The 19,355-nt window shown below is 35.6% G+C and overlaps 1 protein-coding gene across 5 annotated transcripts in view; it reads left to right on the top strand.

The window, feature by feature from the left end:
* The window catches only part of LOC145985364 (uncharacterized), an 88,796-nt gene that overhangs the window by 47,022 nt on the left and 22,419 nt on the right, over positions 1-19,355 (top strand). Inside the window, exons 6-7 of one of the 5 annotated variants that reach the window (XM_083119307.1) lie at positions 5,411-5,580; positions 16,557-16,653. The exons of 1 other annotated variant lie outside the window; for it this stretch is intronic. In XM_083119307.1, the coding sequence (XP_082975433.1) occupies positions 5,411-5,568 (158 nt within the window). In that variant the 3' untranslated portion in view covers positions 5,569-5,580; positions 16,557-16,653. Of the gene's footprint in view, positions 1-5,410; positions 5,581-16,556; positions 17,936-19,355 lie in introns of those variants that run through there. 3 more of the 5 variants (XM_083119306.1, XM_083119305.1, XM_083119304.1) reach the window with 3 other exon arrangements.

The raw sequence follows: 19,355 nt of genomic DNA, 5'->3' as shown, positions 1-19,355 counted from the left end.
AATTGGATGCATACAGTCATGCCTTTTCTAAGACAAGACCCACTATAATCAGTACTCGACCCACCAGTTAAGAAAATTTCCATAATGCATCCCCCTACCTAGGATACTTTGCATAAGCATCCCCCACGTCAAGCACTGACCCTATCAGACATTGATGAATGAGGTGAAGTCATCATTCAGGCTCAGTGTGAAGTTTTTATTACTTTTATGTTATATTGGTACATGCACTACTAGTATCGATAAATTTTACAGTGTATTAGTATAAATTTCATATTGGCTCATCCTTAATTTCTTATTCATGCCATTCACGTTGAAGGATAGTGAGTGATAATGAATGGTTTCATCTGGAATTTTACATCTTTTTTTTCATTATTTTTCAATTGGTCCAAAAACTTTTGATGGAGAAAATTCAAGCATGACTGTTTAAAATAAACTGACAATGCTGAAATAAAATTGCTCTTACAAACTTGAAATTTTCTATACATACAATGAAGTGATTAGAAGCTGCTGTATGTGACTATTTGTGAAAAAAGGATACTGGTATATGCTGTCCTTCTGGTTCTCAAGGTTAATCAGGACATTACAAATGGATTATGAAGTAATGAAATTTTGAAGACTGAAGAAACCCAAAAAACTTCAATGGCTTACCCAAAACGTAATAACCAAGTCCATGTTGAAAAGCTACCTGTTATGACAGTGTTGTGTAAAGAATTTAGCTCTAGAATCTGTACTTGTAAGTATTGGCTTCCATTTGTAGTACATCCTATACAATCATAACTATTTGCTGTGCTCTGCAACAGGCAATTTACAGTTTTGATGCATTCTGCTTGCTTTTTTCAAGAACTTTTTAAATATAATTTTTATCATCAACATAAAATGTAAGTACTGTGAAACTAAACTTTTAATTTTCCTCCATATACATTCAACCTTCATGCTCCCAATTAAGCAACTTATTATAACAATTTCGTTGATTTGTCGAAGAGTTACTTCACCTTGAACCTGTGAAAGCCTAAAATCATGGTTCCACTGTTTATATATTTTCTGGATTTATATATACTCAAAGTAAATCTTACTGAATAGATTTGAATATAATGTAACCCGATATAATACCAATTAATTATAATGGGAACACAAATAAGATGAGACTTTTAACACAAGCTATAGCTGTAAATCAACTGAACATAGGAGATTTCTTGACTAAGTTTTGATTTTTGAAGTTTGTGTGAATTCCTGTCATATGAATTATGACCTAACATTACAAAGTATTAATGCATGTATTTCTCTGCAATAACGAGTAAAGTTAACTTAACATTTTATGCACAATCTGCAATAAAAACATGCACAAACAGAAATACTCATACCTGGTGCAGCTTGTTTCCTGCATGCTTGCAATGATTCTACAAAGCCCACTCACTGCTTGTTGCTCAAAAATTGTTTTCATCACTTGCAATAGACATGCCTTTACTTCGTTGAATGTATCCTACTTTTGAGTTCGAAACTACTACTTGATTAAGTAATAATGCACCTCCCATTCACCACAAACAATATACGTCATCATTTCTCCCATAGTGAAAAGTGCAATAAATACAATTCTACTTTCTCACTATTGGCATTTTTAGCTGTGCATCATTAATACAATAACCACAAACTGAATGAATATCTCCAGTTTTAGTTTGATTTTGTCCACATTTGAATGCATAAGTTTTGTTTTGCAAGTTTGATCTTGGAATTACAAGTGAACATTATTTATATGTTCTCATTTAATTACAAATGAAATTGTATTACCTACGGTAAATTTCATATTTCCGTTTTGCACAATTGGATGGTTATTTCTAATTATTTTCGAATGCTCACTGCCTTCATTCACTAAGGGTACGGTATCTGGAGCAGAGATGGTAGCGTGCCACTTCTTTGTTAGTTCCCAGGCAGCGGTAGTTTCATTTTCTCCCATTTGGCCTGCTGGTGTGGGTTTCCTGGCTTGTGTTGTCTGCTGTGCTTTCTGATATCCCTTGTCGGGTGGCGTTGCCAGGTGGTGGTTGGGGGCTGGGCCATTTGCTGCATTGTGTTGTTTGGTGTGGTATAGTTCCTGTTCTTTGCGTGTGTATGTGTGTGTGGAAAAGGGGGGGGGGGTCAAGCGAGTGCACTGCATCTTTTCTTTTTGTACGCTGGGACTTTTCGAAGGATGGGCTGCCAAGTTGGGTGTGCCTGTCGATTGTCCAGGTTCAGCGCTGGTTTCTGTTGGATGATAACATGGGTTTCTTTGATGGTGTTTTCTATGATAGAGCTGGTTGGGTAAAGTATGAACATGGAGGAGCTGGTGTGGTTTGTGGAGTTGAGGTGTTGTGAAAGGCCTGATCCTGGTGTGTCTTTTTTGGCATCTTTTACGTATTCATCAATCAGTTCTTGAACAGTGCAAATGGTTCTGCCAATGAAGCTGTTGTGCCATTGGCATGTGACCTTGTAGACACCAGGGAATGCAAGTTTGGGTAGGTAGTATCTCTTGAAGTTGGGTAGGGCTCTTCCGATTTGTGATACTGGTTTGTGTGCCAGTCGGATGTTGAAGAGTTTGAGGGCCTTGGATAATTTGCCTGATGTGGTGAGGTGGTATGGGAAAGCAATCCATTTGGTTTGGGATTTTGGTTAGGTTATCTCTGTCTCCACTCCAGATGCCGTACCCTTAGTGAATGAAGGCAGTGAGCATTCGAAATTAATCGGAAAACCAATTGTGCAATGTGGAAATACGAAATTTAATATAGGTAATACTTAGACAGCATTTACCGCATCCATCATGAAGAAAATAGTGTTTTGATATCTAAGGTAATTTACTGTGTCCTTGCAATATGCATGTTCACATACACTGCTTTTCAGTTGGAGATTACCACATGATTTAAGTAATCATAAAATCTCCCCCTTTCACCCACAAACCTGCAGAATATGATTAATATTTGATATACTGCCAGTGGACCCTGTTAGTTTGAGATATCTGGTCTTCACGGAAGAATGGTCAGCATAATGAGCTATAAAGCCAGTGGTAACAGGTTCGAAACCTGGTTAAGGCATGGATGTATCATTGTGTTTGTTCCATCAGTTCATCATTCAGCAACATATATAATAAAGTTTCTTTTTACGTGAAGGAAATTTCCATGCCACGTTGAATCAGGAATATAACACAGGCTCCACCAGTCTCGAACTGAGGATATCAGTCAGAATGATTTCTAATTTCTTGCCAATGTATTTATCACAAAGTGAATTTTCAGGTAATAATCAACAAAGCTGAAAAAAGAAGCCTTCTTGTTGTCACTTTGTAACCAGGTTCAGTCTAGGTCTGTAGGTTCAGTCCAATGGATTTAAAAACAAACTCAAACAAATAAAAAAACTTCCATCTTATGTCAGCTTTCAGTGTGTCAGAAGCTACTACAGCCAAATAGACAAAATTTGATGGATTGATTGATGTACCAAATAATAGCTAAACCTGTCATAAATCGTCTGTCTTACTGGACTATTTATCTGGCCATCTTGATATCCCAGAAGCTGCTACAGTGATATCATTTTGATTGGTTTATGACTGACTGGTTTAGTGGAAAGTAATTTATCTCAATTGGTCTGTACATCTGCTTATCAGAGCCAGTCAGAGATTTTTAATATTGCCACATCCTTGAAATTTAAACGTAATGCAAAATAGTTTATTAGAATTGAATATTTTCTGATGCCACTGTAAAGTGTAGATCCAGTCATTATTATGCTATGTGAGTGTGCAACATACTTCGGTAAGCTCTGAGACGAATGAAAATTCAAATGATATCATGTTAACTGCTATACTAGACGTATTGTGGTTACACAGTTCATATTAAGCATTGATTTAATTTTATTTTCTGTGGCATTTTGGCATATAGGACTTCAATTAAAGTTGTCATTACCTATGCTATTGCAGAAATCATTCCTGGCAGATATCAAATGTTAATTGTAACTACATTGGAAGTAAGCACTGCATGTCCATTGGTTTATCTAAAAATACCTAGCACTATACTATATGTAAGCCGTATGTACGAAACACCTTGGAATTGGAAGCCTATGTTTGCCAAACATGTAAGGCTAGATAATTGTTCCTTTTATTTTAACTAGAAGAACAAATAGTGCCTGAAACAAACTCAGTTCACGTTTCTCTACCTGTGTCGGAGACTCCTCAGCCTAGCAAAGTACAGAACCCAAGATACTGGTTGGTTGTTGTCTAGGATATTGCAACTTGTTCACTTCATTCTAAGATAGGTACAGAGTTCCAAGTAATTAAAAACTGAATTTTTTGCTGTTGACTATTTATTACATGTAATTTTTCCCACCATAAATGTAGTGCATTTGATAATGTAATAATGCCTAGTTTGGAAAACACAACTGCATTGCCTTCAGTAGAAATGTTACATGTATACCTATATTTTGTGAAGCCTTTTTAGAAAATCCAATGGAATAAAGCATTTGACGGATGTGTAACTCATGCAAAAATTACTCGCTATTAAAAGTATTGAGATTATTAAAATAGATTTCTGTTAGGTAAAATCAGTACTCTTTATCAGTAGGTTTCTATGACCTAAAAAGCACCTAAATGTGCAAGATAAGAAAATCAAGACTTGAACATTTCCATAATATGCACTAAAACATAAACAAGCATGGTTGAACAACAAATTAAATTTCTAATTAACAAATTGTTTTTTTTCTTCACGGAGTGAACTATTTTTGCAAGAATACAAAAAGAAAAACCAGGAAAATTATGAAATTTGCTCTTGAAGTATGTGGGACTATTTATTGTTGACACATTTATGAGCCCTGGGTTGCAATGTACGAGGGAGAGTCAACTGTTGATAGTAAATTTGTAAGCTTTCCACTTTGTCCTATCATTAGATTATATCGATTGTGTGCTGAAAACTGTGTATACTTACACAAAACGAGAGGCGATGGAGAGTATTGTATCCCCCACATACATTTACCCATAGCATCACCCAGATGTCTCATTGTTACAAAGTTAAACCCTCCTAACAATTTCCGCTTTGAGCACTGCATACCACCAGTCTTCCAACAATACATTGTTTGATACTGTATATCTATGAAGCAATTTAACTGCTTTTCCACTTAGAAAATGCAGGGTTTTGTTTATGTAAATCACTAAAATACATAAAATTGTGCTTTTTTTAAATAAAAAACAATGTTAAAGCTTAGAAATTTTGGGAACAAAGCAGATCTATTTTTCAATCTTATTTACATAGTTTGTTTTTTTATCAATTTCTTGAAAATGATACCATCAGTCTGTAATCATGAAAGGCACATCAGCCAAAAAACTTGTCAGTTTGTCATCTTAAAAATTTTCCACGTGTAATGTTTATGATTACCTTCCATACCATACAAACATATTGCTTTTCAGAATCATCATCGTGTAGGGTTTCCGTGACTCTTCCGAAAGATCTTAGGTGTACATCCTCAGCTGGAGACTTGAATCTTGTTTCACCATGCATACAGTACTTCAGAATGCATAATAGCGATTTTCACTATCCCAGATGCATTATGGGTCATTTTGTGTAGTTTAGGAGGAAGGTAAGGGTCTTGCCTTGGACAACTAGTGGTGATGTGTACTAGACTCATAAATTTAGATAGCTTAACTGATTTATAGCTTTTGAATTTGCTAATATGAAGCCAGGTAATTTAGATTTGAGTTTGATTTTTGTTAGTCTTAAACTTCAGTGTGACAGCCCTCTGAGGGCCAAGGTCTGCCAAGCAGCTTGTTCATTGGGTGATGAGTGACCCCATTGCTGCTGTTTTATGGTTTTGGAGACCTGGTGAAGTAGCTCTCTAATTGTCCTCGTGATGCTTTGTCAACACTGAAATTTTTGACTGGGAATTAACCCTGGGACCTCTTCCACCAAAGACCAGACCACTAAACATTTGACTATCACTGGGGCCCAATGTTGGCATCAGTAAGGGTTAATGAATGAAAAATGTATCCTCTGTTCGAGTTAGTGATAACCTGAAAAAAATCCTAATTGTATCGGCACTTGATATTGTATTTTTAATGGCATTAGTTCAAATTCATATTTTTCCATGCTTCTTTTAGAATAATTCTGTATTATGTACTTGGCTAGTTTTTTGGTCTGAATTATTACATACATGTGCATATATGCCTGTTACTAGTCAATGATCAAACATGTATTTAAATTACCTGGTTGATTATTACTTTGGAAAATGTGCTTGTAGGAGAATTAAGAATGTGCCTGGTAACTGATTTATTGTCTTTAATACTTTAATTTTTGGGTATTAAATATGTTTGTGACAGCCCCACAAATGAAATATTTTAAAAATCCACCTCTACCATTACTCTGTCAAAAGTTACTTATTTTAGTTAAAATGTGCTTAATATTTGGCCTCATACAGTAAGGATGTGAATATTTGGATCTAAATGAGATGGAATAGTAGTGTACAAAATTGATTACTATTAAATTTCATTTGAAATTTTGATAGCCTGGGACAACATATTTAAGTCCAGAATACACTTGATTTTATGTTTTTCACGAGACCAAGGTGAAACCATTTAAAATGCAAGAAAATGTAAAAAGGGGGGAGGGGGGATTTTTGTTGTGTTCAGACCATGGGGGGAATGTAAAAGAGGAAGAAGGTTCCACTGAGGTAAAAAATTGAATAGTAAATAAACACAAATGTGCAAGGGATACAGAAAACACTAATAAAGGAAGAAATTATTACAAGAATAGTAACTTTTTTTGACAGAATAAAGTTGGGGAATATTTTGTCTGCCATTAGAAACTGCATTATATCCAGAATTTTTTGGTGCAAGAAATATCAGAGGATGCAGGAACTATTTTTTTTTTTCAATTTCATCTTGTTTGTATATCCCTTTCATCTCTACATGTTAATCCCAAATTTTCAGTTCTTAAGAGTAGAAGGTGATAAAACTCAAAGCTGTGAAATCTTTATAATTTGGTGTGGTGTATTCTTGGGGTTTTGTTCTTCCCTTCCTAGCTATTTCCCCTCCTGCATGGTATGATGGAACTGTTCTAAATGATGTGCTGCTGGATAATTTAAAAGGATATATATTTTTTTAATATTCGTTTGGTGAATCGTAATGAGCAAGGATGAAAAGGTTGCAATCTCAGCAAGCATTTGTCAAATATTCATAGCCTGTTCAGAATTGGAAATTCACACAGATATGAAATATTCCTAGTTACATATTTTAAAATTCATATGGTTGATCATTTACACATGGGGTGTTGCATTTCAAAACCAACAGCATGTAGAGGACATTAAGGCACACAACTGCAAAAAATGGTGCAGATTTAAGGTCACCATTGACATGTACTTTTTTTACCATCTGAGATGTCAAAAGTTTAAACTTTCTTTAACATTGTACATTTTTCAACATGCACAAACACACACCTTGCTTTGCATCTTGGATGCTTTTTGCATTAAAGAAAACCTTGAAACGTTTTGTCCAATGATATTCATACTAGACAGTGGTCCTTGGCTATATTGGAAACACAGTGTGTGTGTCACACTAAGCCTTTTTTCTTTTTCTGACAGAAAGAATAAATGTCACAGGTAACTGTTCTACATTGATAGAAAGTGCATTTTTTTGTGAACTTGGAGCATCCAGTATTGCCACAACCTGGGGGTTACTTTCCAGATGCAAGATTTCCATTTTGGCTTATATTTTTTCCTTAATTTCAGAAAAATTGAAAAATTGCAATCCCAAAACATTGACGTAAACTACGTATTACTATTATGAACAATTTACCTGAATAGTTGCGGTGATTATGAGGAAATACCATGCTCTTGTGGAAAGTAAAATGTTTCTTCAATCCTCCCTCTTAATGATGGTGAAAAAAATTAAATTTTGTTTTAATCTATTCATTTAGCAAGTCAGTATAACCCAACCAAATCTACATTGATACGAACGAATGTGTGTGTGTGTGTCAAAATTTTACTTCCTGAGCATGCCTGTGCCCTGCCAATCAGAATAAATCAAACATCAATTTTCCACAACAAACTGTTCAAATTATTAATTTTGGAATAAATTACACGATAAAAGAAAGGAAAACTGTATATCACACTTCAGAGAGCTTGAATCTGATTTATGGAACTGATATCTTCCAACTTTCCCCTGCAATTTTGTTAATTTTCATAAAATTTCTCATTTGCCTTTTCACTTAAAATTTTATCTTAATTCCCCTGTGCCAAGGGAAATTTCATCTGGCAACACTGATAACATTACATCAATACCCAAACAGGCAAAATGTTAAGTTGTTCACCATAATCTCCTCTGCATTCTGTACACACACATCCCTCAATTACAGTGCCTTGAATAGGTAGTGTGGAAAACAGGACGTTTCTGCACTCTCGGGCGGTTCCTCTGAATTATGATCCGTTAGAGGTGCTGGTGTTGGCTCCACTACGTCGTATTCGTCTGCTTATAATGGAAGTAAATGGAGTTTTCGCTGCAACGTCTGATTTTTTTACATGAAAAATTGCTATGATTTTTGGTACAGTGGATGTGGAGATATTAACGGACATTCTAGATAGTCGACCACGTCCTGTTATCGTGACTTTCATTAATAATACTGGAGAAAATATACGTGTGCAAAGCTGTTGGTAACTAAATTTTTTGTGCATGAATTAGGTTCATTGTTATTATTAATATCATCATTTCTTTTAACCTTTTGATTACCAAGCACATATTGCCATGTAAGCCCTTCGGGACCAGGCCATAACTGATGATTGCATGATACAACAAAGGAAAACCCACAAAACTCCCTTAGTGCTATTGACATGAGTGTAAGGAAACTTTCAGATCAATTGGACAAGCGACACTGGATGTTCACACTGATGTGACTAGGGACACAGACACTTCCATCCTGTAAAATAGCATTCATTGCGCATGAGGGTCCAAACAGCAAACCGTTCAGCAAGTGACATGTTCATATGTCGTATTTGCATGCTGCTTGTTACTTCGGTCAGAAAGCTCCTTAAAGGAAGGGTACTCAGACGACCGAAGCGACGTGCCACAGGGGGAGTGACATGATGCCTTCAGTCTATTAGCAAGCGTTTGCTGCTAATTGTGCAAGCAACAGATCTAGGCAACATGATAAGCTGCACTTGTCACTTCGTCGCTCAAACTGGGATATTTCCTCAATAGCTTGCAACATGTTGCCGTGGTTTGTTGTTCGCACATGCATGATGCAATGTGTGTCTTGCTTTAGGGGGATTGCAGGCCAAAGCAACAAGCGACACTTATCACTTGAGGATTTCACCTACCGAACACTGGCGTGTGCTGTCAGTCATGCTGCTACAGTGTGAAACATTGCTCTTGATTGGCTCCTTTCCAAGTGACATGTGTCACATGTCGCTTCAGTCTGAAAACTGCCTTGGACCAAAGAACATGTGTCACTTTGGTGTGTAATCCCCGTATTGTTTGTCGTGTGCCGCTTTGCTCTAATATCTCCTTGAGTAAATGGTGCAGTCAGAGCTTGTGTCCCTACAGTTCGAAAGGCTGCATTGATTACCGACTGCTCGCTTCCAAGTGACACTTGTGGTTTGTCGTCTCGGTATGAAATATCTCTCAGGATTTATATGCTAATAACAGAAAAATAAACTGTAGTACACAGTCCAACACCTGACACCCGACACATTGCAATGTTTCTTCTTGTGTTGCGCATGCTATTTATTTATTTATTTTATTTTACTTTTCTTTCCAAAGTAATGCCATTTCGTGACTGCAAACAACTTCACAAATATAACTGTTTCCATCAATTCACTTCCCGCCTTTCAAGATAAACAAATCTACACAATATATTCCAAAAACTAACTGAGCTGCATTACTTTCATAAGAAAATTAGTAGCGATACTAATCGCACTGCCATGTATGTTGTCATCCATCTCGGGAACCAGTTTCTTGGGTCGTTTTCCACGCTACGTATTTAAGGCGCTGTACCTCAATTAAGCAACCATTTAATTTAATTGGTCAAACTGTATATATTGTACATACTACAATCACGTCACAGACACTTCTGCTTCTGGGTTGTAACAAAACCATTAAAAATTAATGGTATAGTCACAAGCCAGAAGTGTTCTTGACTGTACAATAGATTAGTTCATTTTTGGAATGACTGATCTCAATTCTTTAGCATTCAACAGAACCAAACATGATTTCTTGTTTCATTTTCTCCACACACCTTACTTTTCCCCATGTCCTTTACAAAAGAAGTTTCGGGAAGAAACAATTTAAATACTGCCAACATGAGATGATGTTAACTTTGCAAGTTTTTTTTTTTACTATTGATACCAAGTAATAATATTTCACAATACATTGATTCCAAAAATACTGTAAAATCTGGGTGAAGATTTGGCTCAACTAAGGGGAATTCACACCAAAGCAACAGGCAACTTGTGTAGCTTGAGGATTTCTCCAATCAAATGCAGGCTTGTGTAACCTGTCATTGCACTATGATGTGAAACTTTACTGCTGATTGGCTCAATCTCAAGCAGCATGTGTTACATGTAGCTTGTCGCTTCAGTGTGAATCCTCCCTAAGATTCAATCCTGAGACTGGCATTCAATACCTATGCTATTTTCTTGACTGGAAAAATCAAAGAATGCTGTAGGACAATGAATGTCATTGCTTAGGTAAAAATGCTTGATGTTGCTTATTTGTGCATTACCAATATACATAATTGTTTTTTTTATTGATTGATTTGCTTTTTTTTACTTCACTTTTTGTGAAGTAATTTGCGAAGATGGGGATGAGTAATGATATGATGAAATTGATGAATGGATACTTGCAAACATCCATGTGCAGGCCAGGATTCGAACCCGGGACCCCTGGCACGATGCGCTAAATATTTCGCCATGGGGTCCGGCACACAATTGTTGCATAGTATAATTTCATATGATGTATGATCTGCACTGATAAAAATAGTTTTAATGGCCTAAATATAGTACTGATTTAAAAAAGGAGAAGTTGAAGATGATTTTTAGTCAAAGTGCACAGCTATGCACAATTCCCAGGGAGATGTTTTGTCTAATGTTGCAACTATTTTTGTTGATTGGAGACTCTCATTTTATGTGCACTTGAGGTTAAGGTAGCAGTGGTCTTGCCAGCTGTTCACAATCAATTGCCATGCCGTATAGTTAATTTCATAGCGCACAGCAACCAGAATTATAACTTGTAAATAATTTTACGTTATTTTGTTTGGAATAGATTTTTACACAGTGCTGCTGTGAATAGAGACTAGGTTTAGTGGCTTTCCTCCCCACTGTATGAAACAATTGGCAAAACCTACAGTTCAACATCTTGACTTTTCCAATTCATCTTTTTTTTTTTTTTATCTGAAATGTCTGTTATTGTGTATTTAAAGTCTAGGTCAGGAGTATGCAAAGCAGTGGAAATAAGTGCAATCTTATTTAACTAAAGAACTGTCAATTTGAATCATTTGCAGAAATGAATTCTTGTGCCCTCATAGTGTGGATGCATTTATATTTACACGCAAGGTATTTGAAACCTAATCTTTGAGACCCAGATTTATATGAACTCAAAAATAAATAACATAATTCATGTACTACAGCTGTAAATATTGCTTGCCTTGAAAGATATACTCTTGCAAAGTGTGGAATTATTGTACCTTCAGAGTCAGTGAAGCTGCAAAATCAAATAGGTGCCTCCACATTCAATATTGATTCCCCATATATTGTGTTTTGCTAAGAATGCCAGACAATAGTAGTTTGAGTCCCCCGCACCTGTAAACAATATGAAGATATTTCAAGGCAGTTTCTTTCTTCCAAATTTTAATAAATTTAAAGCATGTATATATTATGGATAAACACACTGTGTGTACTAAGTTTTAGGGACTGGCGGTACAGAGTGAATACTATGGCAGCCATAGAAACAGGCAGGAGCAAGTCTTGATAGGTTGTGTGCTTAGTGTTGTGTGAGCGAGTTCAGCAGTGGTTGTGATTTGTGGCATGTAATGTGAGAATGGGAGATGAGTGCCCAGGATGTGGAATTACATTCTTATGAAGAGGTAGATCAGGCTATTGTGAAATTAAAGAACAACAAATCACCTGGAACTGATGGTATTCCTGAAGAACCATTCAAGTATTGTGGCCAAGAACTAAGAGGATACTCTTATCCAAACTCTTTTATGCAAGACGTGGATAAGACCAGTTTAAGTGTATGGAGCAGAGACCTTGACACTGTCCAAATAAGTGCCTTCTGAAATTCTGTGGCACAGTTTTGGATGAAAGAAGGTGGTGCCAGAAGAACTAATAGTGAACTGTACCAGTTGATTGATGATGATGATTTAGTAAAGTTTATAAAGCTAATACACTGGTGGGCTGGCTATGTCATCGACTGAATGAAAGTGATCCTGTAAGGAAAGTGTTTTTAATGACCAGGTGGATAGCGCTGAAGAGGAATTCCTTAACTATGTTGGGCAGAATGTACCGAAGATGTGAGGAGAGCTCAGTTTAAAAATAGTGTGATGGACACACTCATGGTAAATGCAGCTTATGGGGACCAAGCACTATCTCACTAGAATGTTTTCCGATTTCATGATGTACCTGAAGACAATCCCTGGGGTGGCTGGCCTACAGTGTCTCACAATGGGAACAATGTCTGTAAAAATGTCTTGCTTAAACAGCCACCTTTTTATTAAGAATGCAAGCAGGCCAGGTAAACATTAGGAAGAACGCATTGAGAAAGATTTTAGTTGAAGATTTGTTTGTGCTTTGTTCCACAATAATTAGACTCCATAGCAGAAGGACCAAAGAATTGCAGCTTTCTGAAATTTGATTGCCACAACAGACAGTGATCCTGACTTTTCAAAGAAGATTGTAACTGGTGGTGAAAACTTGTGTTTTGTCTATGATCTGACTACTAAATGTCAATCTACTTCATGGATTGGAGAAAACTCACCAAGGCCAAAAGAAATGCAATTTCAGAAGTCTCGTGTGAAGACCATGTTGGTAATTTTCCTCGATTGGCATAGTGTAATACACAAAGAATTTGTTCTGAATGGTGAAACTGTGAATCCAATGTACTACAAATATGTAATGGAAAGAACCCTAAGGAAAATTTAACGCATCAGACTTTGCATGTGTGAATGTGGTGACTGATTGCTTTTGCACGACAACGCCCTCTGTCCCACAATGTGACAATCAAGGCGTTTTTGGCCAAACACAGCGTGACTGCTTGACCACCCTCTGTATTCATCAGATTTTGCACCTGCTGATTACCTTTTGCTTACAAAAGTGAAATCCCACTTGCAGGGGCCTCTGAGACTCAATTTCAGACATCCAGAAAGCAATGACAAGTACATTAAACACCATTGCAAAGGACGACTTCTACAGAGGCATTCAGAAGTTGTGGCCATGCAAATCAGTGTATACAGTTAGAAGGGAGGCTAAACAATAAAAGTGTAATTTCTTTTACGCAAATAGTTTTTATAATGCCAGTCCTAAAACTTGGTAGAACCATTGTATATACTCCTGTATTTATGTAGCATGTTAATTGTAACATAGCAATTTGAAGTTGGGAAGTAAATTCTGCAAAGCCGTCATATCTCAACTATGTTATTTTTGCAAACATACTAATTATATTTATAGTGAATGTTGGGAGGAAGATTAATAGTGCAAATACAGTTTTCTACATTATCTTGTTTCACGTGATGCTTATACAAAATACACTTCAAAATGGTATAAATGTGTACCAGGCACAATATCAGTCACTGTTCAATAATTTAGAAAAAACAAGAATAAAGGAGTTGATTGCCTCTGCACCAGCATCAACTCAATCCCATTCCTTTACAATCCATAGGAGGTAAGAGGAAATTAAATAAAATAGCAATGGACAATTGGCTGGCAATTTTTTTTCATTACACACTACATCACTTCATATTTACAAGAATAATTATTTGCATTTTGAAGGCATTGATAGTTAAAAGTCACATGTATGAAATGAGATAGGAAATTAATCTAACTGGCTGCATAGAATTTTCAAATGAGACTGTTTATTGGTCGCATCACAAACCTTCTTTTGGTTCTTATCTTGGTAATACATTTGATTATTTTGCTACTAAAACACAGCACATATATCAGCTTGAATACAGTGACTTGAACTTATATTAAGTCATTTTTATTACATTTGCAATAAAGAATAGGCATTTTGCCTAACATCTGGTTTCTAGTGATAAGTGACTTCAGAACAAAGAATTCTTATGTAACAACAAACTTTTGCAGAAATATGAGGAGGTGACTTTTAAGGGAAAGTTCTCAAGAAATGTGAAAAATATGTGGCAGTATGAGTACAGCATTTCCAAAATCTTCTGTGACAAAAGTACATGATTACTTGCAATAGCGAAAAATTCTAATTAAAATAAAATAAATGTATGTGCTTGAGTTGAGGAATTACATACATCCAATTTTGCCAACAAGCTATGTGCTTCGTCACTATAAAGGTCACATTTGAGCAACGCAATAACCAAATGAAGGCACTGGGTGTAAATGGCATAACATTATGATTTTCAATTTCCCAGACTTTCAATTAAAATCCAGCATTGCAGCACCACACTTTCATGAAGTTTCGTTTTTGTATTGAACAGCAACAATGCAAATAAATGATACCATAATATAGAATTCCAAGAAAATATGATTCAAAAGATGAAAATGTGAAAAGAAAAAATATTGAACATGTGCTGAGTCGAACTACAATTTTACTGATAATGAACATATAAGTCTGGGTTTCTTCTTCAGAAATATTTAGAATATTAAATTAAACGTAAGTCATGTTCTTCATGTCAGATTGTAGAATGAAATAAAGCTGTGAATCGACCATGGTAAGTAATAATAATGTGGAAAGTGATTGTTCATACTTTGGTTTGTTCATATATATATAAACTCTTCATTGAGGAAGTGAGGAAGAAGTATGGTAAGAACTCATCCATACCTAGAAGTGAGAAATTGGACAATCATTTTCATTTTATAAATGCTGCTTTTTTTATGTTAGTTGAGTTGAGTCCTCTATTCAGCAATTATTTTCAACAGGATCTTCCATTGTAAACCTAGGGGCTTATCATCATAGTGAATAAAATGCTGAAGCTTTTGAGTTGATTATAGTTGTTTCTTCTCTTCTTTTTGAGTTCTGATAAACATAAATGTATGTAGTAATAACTTAATTTTGGAGGAGGCATATTATTATTTAAATCTATATTTTTTGTCTAATAGAGATAGTCTTATTTGTGTATGTACTGAGTTTTACATTACAGTCACATATGAATCTGAAAGCAATAAGTGTAAATTTAATGTAGTTACATTATTGTTTACTTTTCCAGATTAAATGTTTAACTTAAGTACATGTGTAACATAGTTTTGCAACAAATAGAGATAGTAAAATAAGACTTAAAAGTGTAAAATTTGTAGGATAATGATAAGGTGAGGGCTTGTGTATACACATTTTAAAGTTTATAAAATAATTTTTGTTACGCAAATTAATTAGAGGGTTATTGCATGATAATTGTTTAAGAAACGCACATTACCACATATGTTACATATTAAGTGTAGAATATTTTTTTTTACAATCTTACAAGCTAGTAAGATCATTGATGGAATTGTAAGTATATTCATTTAAGATTTGAAAAATGTTAGCGTCACAAATGCTCTATTAGAGGAAAGTTTAATTTATAATATTAACTGTACTCAATACATTTTGTTGATATTTTGCTAGTGGTGATCTTATATATACACTGGATTTTTGTCATTGAAACTGTCAGAGATGCATCTTTTATAATGACTTTGTTTTATTTATGTTCTTCTGAATTTTTAGGAAGTTGGTTTCAAATAGTTTGACAATTAAACAATTAATTAGAATTATTTAGAATATCTTCACAAAATATTCCCATTTGTTTTAATTAATTGTATATTAATTAGAATATATTGTTGTACTGTTTGTGGCAGGTGAGATATAATGTTTAGTATGTAAAGTCCTCCATGTTGTAGATGTAAACCTCATAATTTCAAAACATGTGTTAAATGCTAATATCTATTGTTTTGCTGAAACAGGATGTGTGTAATTTGTTTAGAACAAGTAGTATGATCATAAGTGGTTGCCTTTTTCTTGGATATAAGAATAATGGTATTGTACTAATTACTTTTTCACAGCATATACAAAGTGTATTAATATTTATAGTTACAATTGTAAGCTATAGAGAGGTATAATGTGAATGTTTAAAACTGTTTCTCTCATATATGCCTTTCAGATTTAAATTTGCCAAATAGAAGTAAGCATAGTTTTGTTTCCGAGTTTATACATTGTATCTGGTAAGTTACCTAACAAGAGGAAAGTTAACTTTTGAAGGCCAGTTTTAATTACATGTTTGACTTATTACTTGGTGTTATTTTGATTGTTTTTTTTTTTGTACTAATGGCCAGACTTCCAATATATTTTTTTATGTACATTTGTTACCCATTTTTGAAAGCATACAAAAAAAAGGCATTGTCTTTGTTTTGTCTTGCAGCTCCACCTTTCAAAAATAGGAAAAGAAGATGCAGTATTCCGAGAAGATTGAACTTAACACACTATCAAGATATCCTACAAAGAAAAGAAGAGCGAAGACAACTGGTGGAAGGTCAGAAAGGTTTGTCAAGTGTGTTGGAATATCTTCAAGGTGATAGTAGAAGTGCAAGAGACGAACTTGAAATAATTGAAAGTTTGCTAAAACAAACACATGGTTGTGATATGTACAATTTACTAGCTTGTGATATTTAAAAGTGTCCTTTACTTGTGTAATTGGATCTCAGGTATGACCTTTTGTTTTTAGTATATTTAGTCTGAATTGTAATAATTGCAGGATTTAACAACAGGTAGTGTGAAGAGTGTTAAAATATTTTGGTATTTAGGTAACCCATATTTCATGAATAATATATACAGAAATTCTGATTGCATAGCTATTTTGCCATGAGATATATTATAACTTTGTGTGTTCTTTAGTGTGGTTATCTGTGTCCGAGAGGAGAATGTTACATAATTTCTATCATTTCATGTGAATGTTGGAAGTGAATGATGTCCATGATTTCTGTAATAATTCCATGAAAGCCCTGGATGTTTTGTTCCTGAAAATTACTAAGTGCCTGAAGTCTAATATGCAAAGAAACTACAAAAATAAACATAGAATGCAGCAGAGAATTGATAATTTCATAAAAAATTGTCGAATTTGTGGATGATGTATAAATGCCAAGGAATCTGAAGAGATTGAAAATCAGAAATGAAAGCAAGTAGACTGCCATTACATGAAGCACCACAAGTTGAATTACAATGAAGTATTTGCATAAACCAAGATACAGAAACATTTTGTTCTTGAAAGCATGTTTTCTCATTTCATTTGAAGTTATATACATAAGCACTGACCTTGGTGTATATTGCAAAAATGTGATAGAAGTGAAGGAAGCTGAAAAATAGAAGTTGGATCTATGGCAAAATTGTGTAATTGAATGTGTGTGTGAGACTATGGATAAAGTGTTTCCTTGTGTTGTTTAAGATATAGTGATCCTTGCATAGTGGCCATCTTTTTAATATATATCCTGTGATAAATTGAGTGATTTTGAACACAATCCTATAGAAACTCTGGTTCTATATAGTTACAGCGTGACATTACAGTTTTTCTACCTATAAAGCGAAGGCTGTGGATACCATGAACCACAAATCATCAGATGGAAGTCTGTGTGTATGTGGACGCAGGCCGTGCTCAGTATCTTCATATTGCTAATGATGCCAATGAAAATAATTGTATCCGAGGAGTTGTGAAACTTCAAATTAATGTTCACTACTTCAACAGCATAAGACCATACAATAATGTTGTTTCATACTTAACATAAATAGTTGCAGAACTAAAAAGTGTCCACTGAATGAACAAAACATTCACTGTTCCACCCAAGTAATTGGTGAAATAAACTCTTTCAACGCCTCATGATCAAGGGGTCCCAGGTTCAATACCCAGTGAAGACACATGGCGCAGTGGTTCAGATCTCACTTTGGACTGTAGGTCCAGTCCTGATAGCCTTTCTTTGCATAAAATGGACTTAAAACAACAAATCAAGCAAACAATCAATCTTTCAAAAGTGTAATAGACCTTCAATGAGGAATAGTTTTATTACAGTACAGTGCAACGGGGAAGTACTTTATTGTGCATATTAGCTGTTAACAATAATTGTTTTGTGACAAGATATTGTGTTTCGACCTGGGCTGGAAAATATATTTTTATTCAGTTTATTTTACAAGATACATACCATAGTGACTGAATTCAGTACATTTCAGAACAGAGGCAAATGACCTCGAAACAAGTTTTAAATGTACAGGACAGTGGAATGATGTACTGCTCATAATTGCAGGGACCAACACCGCAGGCTTGTCAGCCAGGATGAGAATGTGTGAGAAACATGTTGTTTGTGTGCTCCTGCACCATGATTTAAAAAGGAGGTTGAATGCAACAGTTGCAGCAAAGGAAATATGTAGTGTAGAATGTGAATAAACTTTACAGCCTGCAACACCAAGGAAATGGTTGCAATGCTTCAAATCTGGAAACACTAATCTTCTGGACAAGCTCAAGTCTGGATGACCACCAATATATGAGGGGCAGTCAAATGAAAACCGAACACCCACCATAAAACACATTCCTCGCAAAAGTTGGCATCATTGTTGTTACGTATCGATACTGCCATCTGTAGGATAGGAGAAATGCATAGTGAAAATGCACAGGTCCACACAGTTGCTTCGTCATTGCTCAGGAGGTGAGCGTAGTGAAAAGTGTGTTCGTCCAGCATTGGAAATGGAGGCAAGCAAAGAAGAGCAGAGAGGTGTGGTTCGTTTCTTGGTGGCTGAGGGTGCTGGAACACGCGAAATTCATCGTAGCATGTCTGCAGTGTATGGCGAACACTGCATGTCCCTGACAAGTGTGCACGAGTGGCAGAAGAGATTCCGCGAAGGACGCACATCACTGCAAGACAATCCGCGCCCGGGACAGGCCCATCGAGCCATTATGCCTGATGTGATTGCGAGGATCGATGGTCTGATCCGGGAAGACAGACGAATCACAGAGGGAGAAATTCGTGTTCAGGTTGGCATTAGTCATGGCTCTGTGCTTGCCATTATCAAAGATCACCTGCAGTTCCGAAAAATTTGCACGCAGTGGGTTCCGCATCAACTGATGGAGGGACAAAAGATTGACAGAATGACTGCATGTCTGTGTTATTTGTAGCGGTACCACGAGGAAGAGTATGGGTTTCTGTCACGTATCGTCACAGTGGTGCCACCATTTTGA

The sequence above is a fragment of the Lepisma saccharinum genome, chromosome 3 (assembly GCF_977018435.1).
Source record: "Lepisma saccharinum chromosome 3, izLepSacc3.1, whole genome shotgun sequence".
NCBI classification, from domain to species: domain Eukaryota; kingdom Metazoa; phylum Arthropoda; class Insecta; order Zygentoma; family Lepismatidae; genus Lepisma; species Lepisma saccharinum.
This window is presented reverse-complemented; position numbering and strand designations above follow the sequence as displayed.